A 13,727-nucleotide genomic window follows, 5' to 3' on the forward strand; every position below is an offset into this window, starting at 1 on the left:
CATGTTATAGAAGCATGGTGTCATCATGTTTGTGTTATCCAATTGTAGGTGAAAACAGGGTTCTCCCACGACCGTCTTTGGGATGATAACATCTTCCAACGTTATTATACTATTACAGGTCACAGACTGGGTCGACAACTGAGGATTGTGGAAAGGTTACTGTTTCTTCGGGCTGTGATGTGAACTGCTCTGTGCTACAGAATGCTCGATGTACTGATAAGGTTTTGGTGATAGGCTGTCAGTCAACATGCATTGCCAAAAGGTACTGTATGAAGTATATGTTGTAAAAGAATATTCTGGATTCAGTACAGTTAAAAGAATAGTTCTCCCACAAAATGAAAATTTGCTGAACATTTACTCACCCACAAGCAATTCAAGATGTAGATAAGTTATAATATTATGGATAATGTAATAGTATGAATGGAGGACTAATGTTATATTCCTCCAAATCTGTTAAAGAATCACCTTCAGGCCATTCAAGATGTAAATGAGTTTGAGTACATTTTCAGCACATTTTCATTTTTGGGTGAATTATTCTTTCAGACAGTTGACAGCATTTGTGGCACAATGTTGATTATAGAAAAAAATAATCATTTCAACTTGTCCCTCCTTTTCTTTAAAAAAAGCAAACATTTGGGTTACAGTAAGGCATTTACAATGGAAGTAAATGGTGCCAATTTATAAATGTTAAAATAGTCAATATTTCAATATAACAGTATGAGTGTTAACTTGTTTTTAGCATGAAGACAAAATGCTAAATATCCTTTTCTGGTTAGTTTCATCAAATTTTACATCTTTGTTGAAATGACCATGCAACAATTGTAAAAATCATAATTTAAACAGCGTCACGGCTCAAACAATACACAAGTTCATTGCCACATTAACCATCTGATGGTTTTCACTAGAATGGACAAAACTTTAAAAGCCTTTTTTAAGTATGCAGGCTGTGATGTTACATCTAAGCTGCCATGAATAATTATTTTTCACCCTTTAATAATTTATATAGAGATAATAGTTTATTATACTGTTGTTTTATAAGTATATAAATATATAAAGTTGATAATTAAATTTTTACTGTGGCAATTTATTAAGAGTGACATGCTGAATGGCTACTATTATGAGGCTGTTAAAATATATGGTCAGTTATCTGGAGCGTGTAAAACAAACTGCGACTGCAGGCGAAAACAAATCTGCCTGTTGTGTAGTGGAGTGCCAGTTTCCAGCGTTCAGCATGTTTATTTGTTTATGGGCTTCAAAGAAAGAAGAAAGAAGGTCTTGGCACAGGCTGGACACTGGGCCACTGCGGTTATCCTCAACGCTCTACGACTGGGCGAGGAGGAGAGAGGTAGGCCAGCACATTAATGATGCATGGGGACCAGTACGTTCAGTTTAAAGTTCTCCATGCTCTGTGAAGGCTCGCTGAAATATGCATGAGCTACACCGCATGTGCAGGCTGCAGCACGTCAAGTTACTTTCCACCTTGGCGGATGGTGCAGCGGCTCACGGCACGCTTGCAGCAAAGCAAACGCAGGCTCTTCTGAAAAAGGATGCTTGAGTCGTAAGTTGTCCATTATAATAAACCGGTTTTGCATGCCTGTGTTTATCATGTAGAGTTATTTAGTGTTTTATAGCTTGTTTGTGTCATAAAGTAGATTTACAAGGCAAGGAACAATACACAGGAAAACACCCTGTTTATTATGATGTATGTTCTGTCCATATAGATGTTGCTTTAAAGTTTGCAACTTTTTAAAAAAGCTGCAGGAATTCAGATTTGTCAACGTATCATTAAAACAGAAAGTTTGTTTTTTTCCTAACGGATTTAAAGGAAAAACAAGGATTTTCAAAGTAGCTTGTTATCCCGGCTTGTTAGTTATAATGAGTTGTTTGTTCATAGACTGGCCTCTAGACAAAGTTGTTTGGTCTGCTGGATTTCCACGAAAGTCAACATGAAATTAAAAGTGACCCTGTTTAATTTTTTTGTTGCATTGGTCTTGCCTTATTTTGAACAATTCATTGGTGCTCGGTTTTCCAAATAAATTCAAAATGAAATAAATCTTCCCCTGAAACTACTATTGGATAATGTTAATCAACAGCCAAGTAGCTATTTAGACACTGTTTTATCAAACTAACACAAACCTGACTCCATTCTGGCATAAAATCTCTACTTTTTATCCAGATGCAGAGGTAACACTTTAGTGTAGGGACCAATTCTCACTATTACCTAGTTTCTTATTAGCATGCCTATTATTAATATATTGGCCTTTTATTCGTACTTTTAAAGCACATATTATAAGCATATGACCATATGCATGAGGTGCAGAGATCGCAAGGCTAAAAATACTACATCTAACTTCTAAAAATAATGTCAAGTGTTGACTACGTAACTGTAGTCAGCTGTAGCCTCACTTATGAATGAACTTCAAAGTATTGTGCTGTGTTGCTATTTCTATCACACAGGTCGAACAGCGACCTCCAACATGTTAGGATACGCTATCACTTCGTGGCACGTAATGCCAATGAGCTCTCTGTGCAGCCGGGTGAGGTGCTGGAGGTACGGATGACCCTCAGTGAGGAGGTGGAGGAGGATGGGGAACAGGGCAGAACAGGTCTGAGGTACACCGTGTGGGAGGCAGAAAAAGAGAAAACACGACTACAGCTCTCATGCAGTGCTCAAGGTCTAGAAGACTCTGTAGGCCGATGTTTGAACATAAATGATAAAAAACAAAACATCCATTTGGTCAAAAGTTTGTGGGAAACCTGAGGGAAACTATATTGAACACAACTTATCTAGATGATAAAAATCATAAATCTTGTTCTGTCTACTTTATGATGCCTTATTGATACTCCGTTTGCAAATGCACATTATCATAGTATGTACTTAAAGAAGTAGTTCACCCAAAAATTAAAATTACATTACTCATCCTCAGCCAATCCAAGATATAGATGAGTTTTTTCTTCACTGGAACAGATTTGCGGAAATTTATCATTTCATCACTTGCTCACCGATGGATGCTCTGCAGTGAATGGGTGCCATCAAAATCAGCTGCTAAAAATATTGACGCAGACAAATTCATCATTAAGATTTTTAATTTCAATTCTTTGTTTTCCAGCTATAATGCATCATATATACATAATGTTGCTAACGTTGTCTCGTCTGAATCAGGAGAGAAATATGTACTGTCAAGCACTGTTTATACAGTCTAACAGGTGTGGATTTTTTCACTGGAGGAAATGTTATTATGGATTATGGACTATTATAAGATTATAATAAGTATTTTGGCCATAATTGACAGTTAAAATGCCCCAATGATGCATTTGTTTCCTACAAATGTGCAACTTTTCACTTCAAAAGATGTTAATTAATGGACTGGAGTCATTTCGATTACTTATAGACTTATCTGTATCTTGGATGGCCTGAGGGTGAGTACATTTTAAGCAAATTTTCATTTTTGGGTGAACTATTTTATTTTTATACCTTTTAGTGGATATTTCCTAAAAAATAAAAAGAATTTTTTTTTCCACTATAAAGATTATTTTTGTTGAATGGAAAGGTTCCATGGACGTTGTTCTTCATGGAACCATAAATGCCATTAAAAAGCCTTTTATGTTTAAGAGTGTAAGCCCTTGCAAATGCACAATACCCATAACAATTTAGAAAGCTGAAGTCAAGCATGTAGGAAGGCATCCTTTCAACCTGTCACTTTCAGATGTCTGCCATTTCTCTCAAAACAGCCTCCAACCCTGAGGCACTCTATTTACATGAGAACTACTGAAGTGATCAAGAGGGATTACCCCCGATTGGCTAATCCATTTGGAAACATGGATAATCGTGTTTCTAGACATGCCCGGCCTGAGCCTGGTATCACTGGGATTTCATTTTAGGATCCCAATGGTAGGATGTATCATTGGGAAACAGTATGACACAACCACTGCACCAAAACCTTTTAGTTAAAATTAGACAACATGTTGAATGAACAAGGAAAAGTCCCAAGAATAGATTTGTCCCAGAAAAAATACTGATTCATGCACACTCATGCAGTTTACAGTACTAATAGTAGACATGAATCTCATGTGCTTCTAGGTCTTGGAAAACAATAAACAGTGGTGGCTGCTGAGGAACCGCAGCGGTCAGTCGGGCTACGTGCCGTGTAATGTGCTAGAAGAGGTCAAACCAGGAGAGCAGCAGTACAACCGTGCTGCTCGCTTCAACAGCCAGGTTGGCATGCAGTCCAAAAACCTCACAGTAACATTGTTTATCACACAGTCTGGTTTATTATTTGCATTCTACAAGGCACATTTCATGAACTTTCGTGTCTTATTACTTTTTGTGTAAGCATTATTGCAAGAAACTTACATAGAAATTAAAAAAAAAGTTACATCGAGAGTCACTGAGAATGGTACAGGGGTCATTTGGCAAACATCTATTATAAATGAAAATATACTTTTATCACCGGCTTTAACAAACTACAACTGGCAAATAGACATTAGTCAGGTTAGATGCCATGTTTTATGGACATTTTTTATGAAAGCTTATTTTTGGATGAAAAATGTTTCATCAAGTTGTTAAACAACAGTACAGTCCATTCAATGCACAGTTTCTATCCCTTACAGCATTTACATTTCTGTCAACAATTAAATATGGCGCTACCCCTAATAAGGCCTATAGTTCTATGAATTACATGCAATCTGTAATGATCTCTAAGAAAGGAGGTGTGTTGAAAATGGACAGTGACTTCAGCTCATTTAGTTTAGCATTAGTGGTACAGTACAAATACAATGTCTTATGTAGTGAAATCTAGTAGATATGTTGGATGAATTGATGTCAGGTGATTTTGGCCTATTTTTTTTTTTATGTCTTTTTTTATTTTCTATCTATCTATCTATCTATCTATCTATCTGTCTATCTGTCTGTCTGTCTGTCTATCTGTCTATCTATCCATTAAATAATTAATTTATTAGTTTCTACATGTTTAGTGCTAGAAAATTACATAAAAATGTTAGGGTGTATATTTAGAAAGGTCCCAGTATTGCTTACAGGGTAGAAAAATTGCACACCTCATGGAAAATGAATAGAAATAGGTTAATATAATATATCAGACCATTTTCTGAAGGTTAAGCACTTTCTTTCACTAACCACTTGTGGAAAAGGAGAAAATACTTCATTTAAAAAAAAAAAAGATTTTCAGACTCTTTTTTTGTACCCTGTTCATGGAAAGTGCACACATATATTCTCCAACTCTATGGCAGGCGTTGACTCTTTCTTTTTCTTCCCCCTCTGTTTTTCCCTGGCTTTTGTTTTATCTCTACAGGCTGTGAATCCTTACAAAGTTACCTCTGCTGGCCCTGTAAATCACGCTGAGGTTTTGGAGATGAATAAATCCTCCAGGGATAAAGATAGTACGTACCTCTTATCTGCTCGCTGTATTTGCTGTGAGATGGAGAGCGGGGAGAGTCTGCCGAAAAAATGCAGAGAAGTGGGAAATGAATTTGGTGTGAGAGTGCTCTTATGTACATAGATTGCAGATTCCCACCAGAGCTCATTGCTCCTGTCTTGGGCAATCTTATTCACTGTGTCTCTGTCCCAGTGCTTGTTTCTCTATCTCTCGCTTCTTCTGTCTATTTCTCTAGACCACAACCAACAGAAGGAGGTAAATGATGAACTGCTGAAGAGGATAACCAACAATAAGGCCCAGCCCCCAGCTCGAAACTTTCGGGAGGAGTGCTCAACTACATCCGTGCCCATCACATTTGATTCCCAGCCCTTTGAGGTCCACGCTTGGCTCAATGCAAAGGGCTTCTCTAGACCGTGAGTGACACGTGAGCTGTGACATGTGACACTTTCACTGATATATATGGGTGGTGTAACCTAGTGGTTAAACATATTGGCTATTAGCTGAGGTTACAAGTTCAAACCTCACAGGTGATGAACCATGTACCCTTGAGGAAGGTACTTACCCCCAGGTTGCTCCAGGGGGACTATGATAAAGATGTACTGTAAACATGCATAATAATATGTACAGTATAAGAATGTTGTAAGGGTCACATTATCTTGCAAACATCTATTTTTAATAAAAATAAACTCTTACCACTGGCTTTATCCTAAACTACAGCTGGCAAATAATTTAATGAATACGGTGCTTATTTCTAATGAGCCCAATTTACACATACTGTAAAAAAAAATTGCTTAAATTGCTGACAAAAGTTGAATCCAAGGCAACTTGATGCATCTCGACTATAATAATTGTACTCAGTAACGCTACTATGATTTGTCAATTTAAATTTGTGCTAATTCAGCCAATACATTCGTCAAGACAACAGCAGATTTCCTGTTCAACAAATTTTTATTTATAAATTATTTTTATTAAATTTTATTTAGTAACAGAATAAATTAATTTTAGAAATTAATTTTAATAAATTAATTTCACTCAATATGCTATCATTGTTTGTGTAGGAACAACGATCCTACAAAGCGAAGATATCTATAGTTTTAAAGGGGTCATGAACTGAGAAATCAAAATTCCTTTGATCTTTTGACATATAAGAGGTCATTGTGCTATAAAATCATTCTGTACGTTTCAGAACTCAAAACTTTCTCGTTAGTCTAAAAATCAGCTTATATTGAAGCCAATCTGCCAAAACGACAGCTTGCAAAATGTACAGCTCCGCCTAAACACCGCCTCTGCAGAAGAAGATCAACGGCTGCTTCTACATCCCTGCCTGTTTAGACCCGCCCACCGATTCTACACCACTGCCTGTTTAGCCCCGCCCACCGATTCTACATCACTGCTTGTTTAGCCCCGCCCACCATGCAGGTCTACACAGAAACCAAACGATAAACTTTATTTGATGAACTTTATTATTTATGAAGTTACAGGCCGCGTCAGTAAGAATCTGGTCCTTTGTTCACTTCATTTTACCACGGATTATTTTATAAACAAAGCACAATTCAAAGCAGAATTTTCAGAAAGACTGAAACTAAAAGACAATGCTTGGCTGACTATATTGGATCCGGCAGTAATGTCGCAGCACACAAGTGTGAGTAACTGTTTTATTAGGTGATCATTACTGCTTTGTCTGTTATTACAGATAGTTTGATTGAGTTATTTATGTGTTTTTAACCTAAGTCACAGCAGCGTCCATCTGTGAAGTATGTAGGCTGTCAAACATACATAACTCTTAGCCAATCATAGCAGTGCGGGCGTTTACTTCCAAGTCTACAATCCGCCACAACTATTCAAACAGAGCGTTCAGATGAGGGGGGTTAAAAACAGGACACAAAATAGCCTATTACTTCTAAATCATGATGTTTTTTTATGTAAAAATCTGGATAATATTATAAGTGGACCAGTACAATATAAAAAACAAAGGCAGTTCATGACCCCTTTAAAGGGCTGAACATACTGTACGCCTCAACAAACAATTGGTGTGAACGGTCACAATTAACAAATGTAAAAATATGAGCTTGACAAATAACATGACAAAATAACAACAAAGTTTAATTGAAGTCAGCAAACAGCATGCTGCCATGCTACAAAGCATGCTGGGAACTCAAATCCTTAAAGGGGTCATATGATGCTTTTTTAAAGATCATTATTTTGTGTATTTGGTGTAACAGAATATGTTGATTTTTTACAACTTCATTGACTTCATTTAAATATGCACAGCATTATTTCAGCTCGTTTAGTGCCTGGAATCTGTATCAAAAAAGTTGCACACCTGCTTAGTGAATTTGCCACAGAATATTTTCATAGTATATGAAGCAGTATATCTCAGACGATTAAATAAAATGTTCCCTTTCGTGGAACTTCGAACTGCGTCCTCTAGGGGTCGCTATGGGGAACGCCTCCACGACGAGGCGTTCCCCATAGCGACCCCTAGAGGACGCAGTGTCTCGTTCCCCTCAGGGAACCATGGTTACACAAGTAACCTGAGACGTTATTCCTCATGAAATGACTCCTTGATGTAATATTCTCTCCACGTTCCAGGGTGGTGGAATGTCTTGGTATTCTGAACGGGGCTCAACTATTTTCCCTCAGTAAGGATGAGCTGAAAGCCGTATGCGGAGATGAGGGTTCCCGTGTGTTTAGTCAGATCACTGTGCAGAAAGCTCAAATAGAGGTCTGTAACAGAGCAATATTACAGAATTTGTGCAGATTAACCATTCAAATACAGTCCAAAAGTGGGTTTTAATGTCTTTCTTTTTCTCAGAGGGGTCGTGGGGATACAGAACTACAGGAGATCATGATGCGACGACAACAGGAGGTGGAGGGCTCAACCTGGGAATGATTACAGTCAATCAGGCCACCACTCATGGCATTATTTCATCACATTTTCTTCAACGATCTTGTTACCCTACAATCAACAGCCACCCACAGGAATTCAGAACAGATGGACTAAACAACTCCAGTCATTAGTGAAGCCCAGTCCAGCCTATTTCCTTTATGACCCATACAATGTAGTGCTTAACGCTCGTGCTTAAACTGATGAACATGAATGCATTGGGAGTGAAGTCTTTAACCTCCATTTATAGAGAGGAAAATGAGTTTGATAGAAGGCATTGACTTGTGATTGGTGCTATTAAAGGAACAGTTCATCCAAAAAAAGAGAAAATTCTGGCATTATTTATTCAGTCTCATGTCGTTTCAAAACCCATTTGCAGTTATTTTTTATGTAGAACCTCCTTTTTTTCATAAAATGCCAAAAGTGGCAATGTCTGTCAAGTGTAAGTCATTATTCACTAGCTTTCAAATCAACTATGGCGCTGTTCAGCACATCTCGTCAAATGTCACTGCTTCTAAGGGTGAGTAAATAATGACATTGATTAATTATCATTTTGGGGTAAACTATTCCTTTAATCTGACATTCGAAACAAGTCCCATCTGTTTCTGCATAAATAATAAATGATGAATCAAAAAAATAAAATGATATTAAGTAATGCAGTGAAGTATTGTAATCTATTATCACATACTTAATTTGGCTAAATGACTACTTGAATATTAATTTTAAACAATGTGTTATTTATTTTTTTCGATTTCTTCAGTACACTCATGCTTCACACTTCATTAATGCAAACCAGCTCATGTTTATTCATGTTTATGGATGATTAGTGCAGACTATAATTCTTTTCTCTCATACTTCATAATAAGAGAAATGAGAGCACATAGATGTATTGTGAAACATTACTTGTCTGTACTTTTGAATTATGATTCTGAACAGTGTTTGTCATTAAATAACAAACATTTTAAAATAAACTATGCAAGCACATGGGTATATTATTAGTATGTGTGCAAGTTATGGGTCTGTACTTCTGTAATTGATTTAAAAAAATGTTCACATGAATCGTGTATTGATTCCCTAAGTGCCAGATGATATTGTACTATTGCTTTTCACTTTTCACAATTTCTGGTGCTCTTCTTACCCAGTGTTGTCTATAAAGTCCCTTTTCAGCCCTGTGGAAACCATAAGGCTGAATCTCTAACCGCCTCACTGACTGACAGCTTTGCTACTTGCCCTCACAGGGGGCACATAACAGTGGCTTTCAGTTTGTCTTGTTGCTTTATTTCTGGAATAGATTGTGAACGCATCAGCGAGTATTGTGCTGTGTTCAGGATGAGTGAGAATGACCTCCATCTTTCCCTTTGTATGCACTGTCATAACGCCTCCCAGCCTTAAGAGAGGGTGGATGTGGCGTATTGTCACTATGATTCATGGCATGAATCAATGCCTAATGATGGGATTTACAGAGAGGAACATCAAAGAAAAGATACTGGAGATTTGCAGTGCAGTGGAACTATCGTTATTCGCATCCATTTTTGTGAGGATTTTCTATAGGCCTCTCTATCTGACCTCTATTGTGGTCATGTACATTCAAATATAAAAATGATGTCAGACTGAGGAGATATAAAAAGTATAATTACATCACCATAGTCTCAAATACGTAAAAAAAATTGACATACGATGTACAGAGCAATGATGTTACTTTTTAAAACAAACACCGTATACTTAATGGAGGACTGATTCCTAAACTAATCTCTTATCTTTTAATCAGGCATACAGCATGACCAATAACCTGACTTATGGTTATGTTTATAACATTTAGCTTTTATTTACCCTCAAGGAGGTTCCCTTATTTATGAAACTGATGTTAAGGTCCATCCCCAGCATAAAATCACTGCAACAACATCTTTCACCATGAGGTTGAAGAATGGATTCCAACATGACAAATATACCAGTAATATCAATAATAAATAAATTACAAAAACATGAACTATAAACAAGTACTAATAAATTGTTTAATAAAGAAAGTGACCTCCTTTGCCTTCCTAACTAGAACATTGCAGTCTAACAAGAAGAACAGTAAACTTTCTTTATTAAACAATTTATTAGTACTTGTTAAATTTGTAGCTTGTTCCCAAAAGTTTAATGGGCTTTTTGTCTTTCAGGAGGTTTTTGTAAAATATTCAATGTCTTCGTTCATTTATTTTTTAATGATATTACTGGTATAAAAATGGGGACACACACACACACACGTTTACTTAGCTCTTAATGGATACATTTCTTGTTTTCATATATAGCTTGTTATAAAGACTATAACTTAATCCTAGTTTATACCCTAAAGGCTGGAATACACTGGGCACTAATGCCAGATTATTGTCAGAGCCAGTTTGCAGTTACTTTCCAAGTTAACAGATTTCAGAGAAAATCACATAATGTCTGATTTGCACAGATTTTTTTTAGCTTTAAATTGGGATTTCATCCAGTCGGACGATATCAAACATGTTTGATATTTTGAGCCGAATTTAGAGCATATTGTTTTCATTTGTCACACGGCACCTAGCAATGCAATACCTGTTTCTGCAGTCATCTGTTGTGTTCGGAATGACTTTAAAAGTCCGTGATCCTCAGTCATTCAGTGCATGATGCCCAGTTTTTCTGTAATTATTTACAAAGTTGGCAAGTGTATGATGCCTAATGTTTTAAAATCTGCTCATGTATTGTATTCCAGCTTTAACCCTATAGGAAACTTTTTGGATTAAAAAAAAAAAAAAATCTTTATTTACTTTATTTTATACCATTTTTACAAAGGGTACATCCCCAAAAGGAGTTTTTTTTTTTTTTAGGTTTTGTTAGATTAAAAAAAAAATTCAATTCAAGTTTATTTGTACAGCGCTTTTCACGATACAAATCATTGCAAAGCAACTTTACAGCAAATTAAGTTTCTACAATATTTAGCTTTTTTTACTAATTTAACTTACTTCTGTTTTTCCCCAAAATAAGACACACACACACACACACACACATTGGGGTTTTGTGTTTTCTATGTGTTAGGGTTAACAGGATTTTATACTGTACAAACTTTATATTCTATCTTCTAAATCCTTACTCTACTTCTAAACCTAACCTTTGCACAAAAAAATAAGCATTTTTACATTCTCGAATGAATGAATGAATAAATAAATAAAATAATATGATTTATACGCTGTTTGGCCCAAAATTGTATCCTCAAAAATGACAAAACATTTTTGTATGTTTTTTTTTTAATACATTTAAAACTTAGTGTATATTTACCTTCCCTATATGATTAATATCAACATATAACAATATCAAGATTAAATAATAAAAAAAAAAAGAATGGAACCTTCAGGGGACATGCATAATTCATGAAATGTATAAACGCTAAGAAAAATAAGGCAAACACAGCCCTGATCTGTTCATTTACAGCCAATTATAACTAACTAACATGAAATAAGTTGTCACGATTACTTTGGTAATTCACTCTGGTGGAGAGAACTGCCATAACTTCTGACAGATCTGGCATTTGGGGGTATGTTAGTCGGTAGTGTTTGCATGCGAGCAGGAGGGAGAAAAGTTTTTCTGGACAGACAGATAATACACAATATCAGTCACACCCGCACTGTCAGCGCTGCAGGAGCCTGACGACTCCAAACTTCTTTTCATTTCACTCTCTGCACCACCCAGTGGGCAGTCACTTAAAATAGAAGACAGTAACATGCAAGGAGGCCCCTTTGAGGTGGCAGTCAAAGCGTGTCTGATGGAGCCTTATGCCTGCAGATAAAAGCCGTCTAATACGGGTTCTGCTTTGCAGAACATACATCTGCGTAATCAATAAGCTATCGAACCGCATATCTAATGTATAGTTATCCGAACATCCTCCGGAATTTTGCAGGACACTATGGCGGTGTAATTTAGCTGCAGCGCATCATCCAGAACACAAATCTTAATCTAAACTGAGATGTTATAAGCGATCTGCCACTTTAAGATGCCTGAAGTGACACGGATGATTAGGCGAAAAGGGAACGACATGACAATGCGCATATAGCATCTCTCTAAGCTCTTGCCAAGATTCCTAATTCCCTGTGTTTGTTCACAAGGATTAGCGGGTGCTCGGCGCTCTGTACCGACTCATCGAGTGCTCCCACTAATTCTTATCCAACCATGACAAAAGGCGGACAAATTTCTCAAATGACTCTACTGTTAGTCTTGCATGATTTAGATTCACTCCGCGCCACCTGGTTACTCAAAGGTGAGGGGAACCACGTTATTAGCCAGTTATTCTGCAAATGACATTTTCCCCCGCCTTACAGACATTTGAGATTTACACTCTAATTGCGACTAACTAGACAAGTGCCCTTTCTTTTGGCTTGACCTCACTGGCATTAATAGTTCAGATTAAATCAAATGTCATTCCACACTTAGGTAACTGAATTATATCTCTGTGTTCCCCCTGACATCTGCAGTGATTTATTTTCTTTCCCCCTTTTGTAAATCACCCGAGACTTCAATTTAGATTTGTGTCTCCCTGTTTTCGTCGAGCGGAGGGAGAGGGATCGATCCGGTCACCCCCCTCAGCATCTGAGAGGGTCTTACCGCTCGCACGGTGCGATCGATTTACAGTGTGGAAAGCTGTTTCTTTTTTAATCCGTCGAGAAACAAACCATTAACGGTCACCAGCGTAGAGTTCATGCGCGCGTGTGAGGCAAACAGTGAGGACTGAACAATATGTGAGAGGGTTGATGGCCATTTAGCTCAAGGCTAATGTATAAGGATAGCCATTTAATCCTTCAGAACAGAGACAGATCAAGTTAATGCACCCTGTCACATCCTCTCTGCCTCAAGACAACTCTGCTCAATGTAAAAAAAGGCCCTCAGCAAACTCCATTCAGAGGATATCAAGAGAATGCCGGCCCTCTATTGCACCAGTGGCCAATTCATGCGTGTTTCCAAACAGTTGCAATCTCATCTGAAAATGTCTGTTGACAAAAGGTTTATTTATTTATTTTTTTATAATTTTGTCAACAAGGGTGAAATTCAAAAAGACACATCATGACGATGATTTAAATCGCTGAATTATTTAGAATAATTCAGAAATATGAGAAAAGAGAACATCAAAAACATCAACAAATTGAACAATGGCTTTAGTACACACATATTTACATATGCATATATATATGTGACCCTGGACCACAAAGCCAGTCATAAGGGTCAATTTTTCCAAATTGAGATTTATACATCATCTGAAAGATGAATAAATAAGCTTTCCATTGATGTATGGTTTGTTAGGATATGACCATATTTGGCCGACCGACAACTATTTAAAAATCTGGAATCTGAGGGTGCAAAAAAATCTAAATACTGAGAAAATCGCCTTTAAAGTTGTGCAAAAGAAGTTCTTAGCAATGCATATTACTAATCAAAAATTAAGTTTT

The 13,727-nt window shown here is 36.9% G+C and overlaps 2 protein-coding genes across 4 annotated transcripts in view; one reads left to right on the plus strand and one right to left on the minus strand.

Moving 5' to 3' along the window:
* mgat4c (mgat4 family member C) overlaps window positions 1–13,727 on the minus strand; it is a 110,199-nt gene that overhangs the window by 19,714 nt on the left and 76,758 nt on the right. The window lies entirely within an intron of this gene.
* Window positions 5,370–8,286, plus strand: eps8b (epidermal growth factor receptor pathway substrate 8b). Its single transcript, XM_016541378.1, has 4 exons — window positions 5,370–5,397; window positions 5,629–5,806; window positions 7,986–8,118; window positions 8,209–8,286. The coding sequence occupies exons 1-4, from the start codon at window positions 5,370–5,372 to the stop codon at window positions 8,284–8,286; spliced, it is 417 nt and encodes a 138-aa protein (XP_016396864.1).

This window comes from Sinocyclocheilus rhinocerous, unplaced genomic scaffold (assembly GCF_001515625.1).
Source record: "Sinocyclocheilus rhinocerous isolate Xijiao unplaced genomic scaffold, SAMN03320098_v1.1 scaffold13, whole genome shotgun sequence".
Classification (NCBI taxonomy): domain Eukaryota; kingdom Metazoa; phylum Chordata; class Actinopteri; order Cypriniformes; family Cyprinidae; genus Sinocyclocheilus; species Sinocyclocheilus rhinocerous.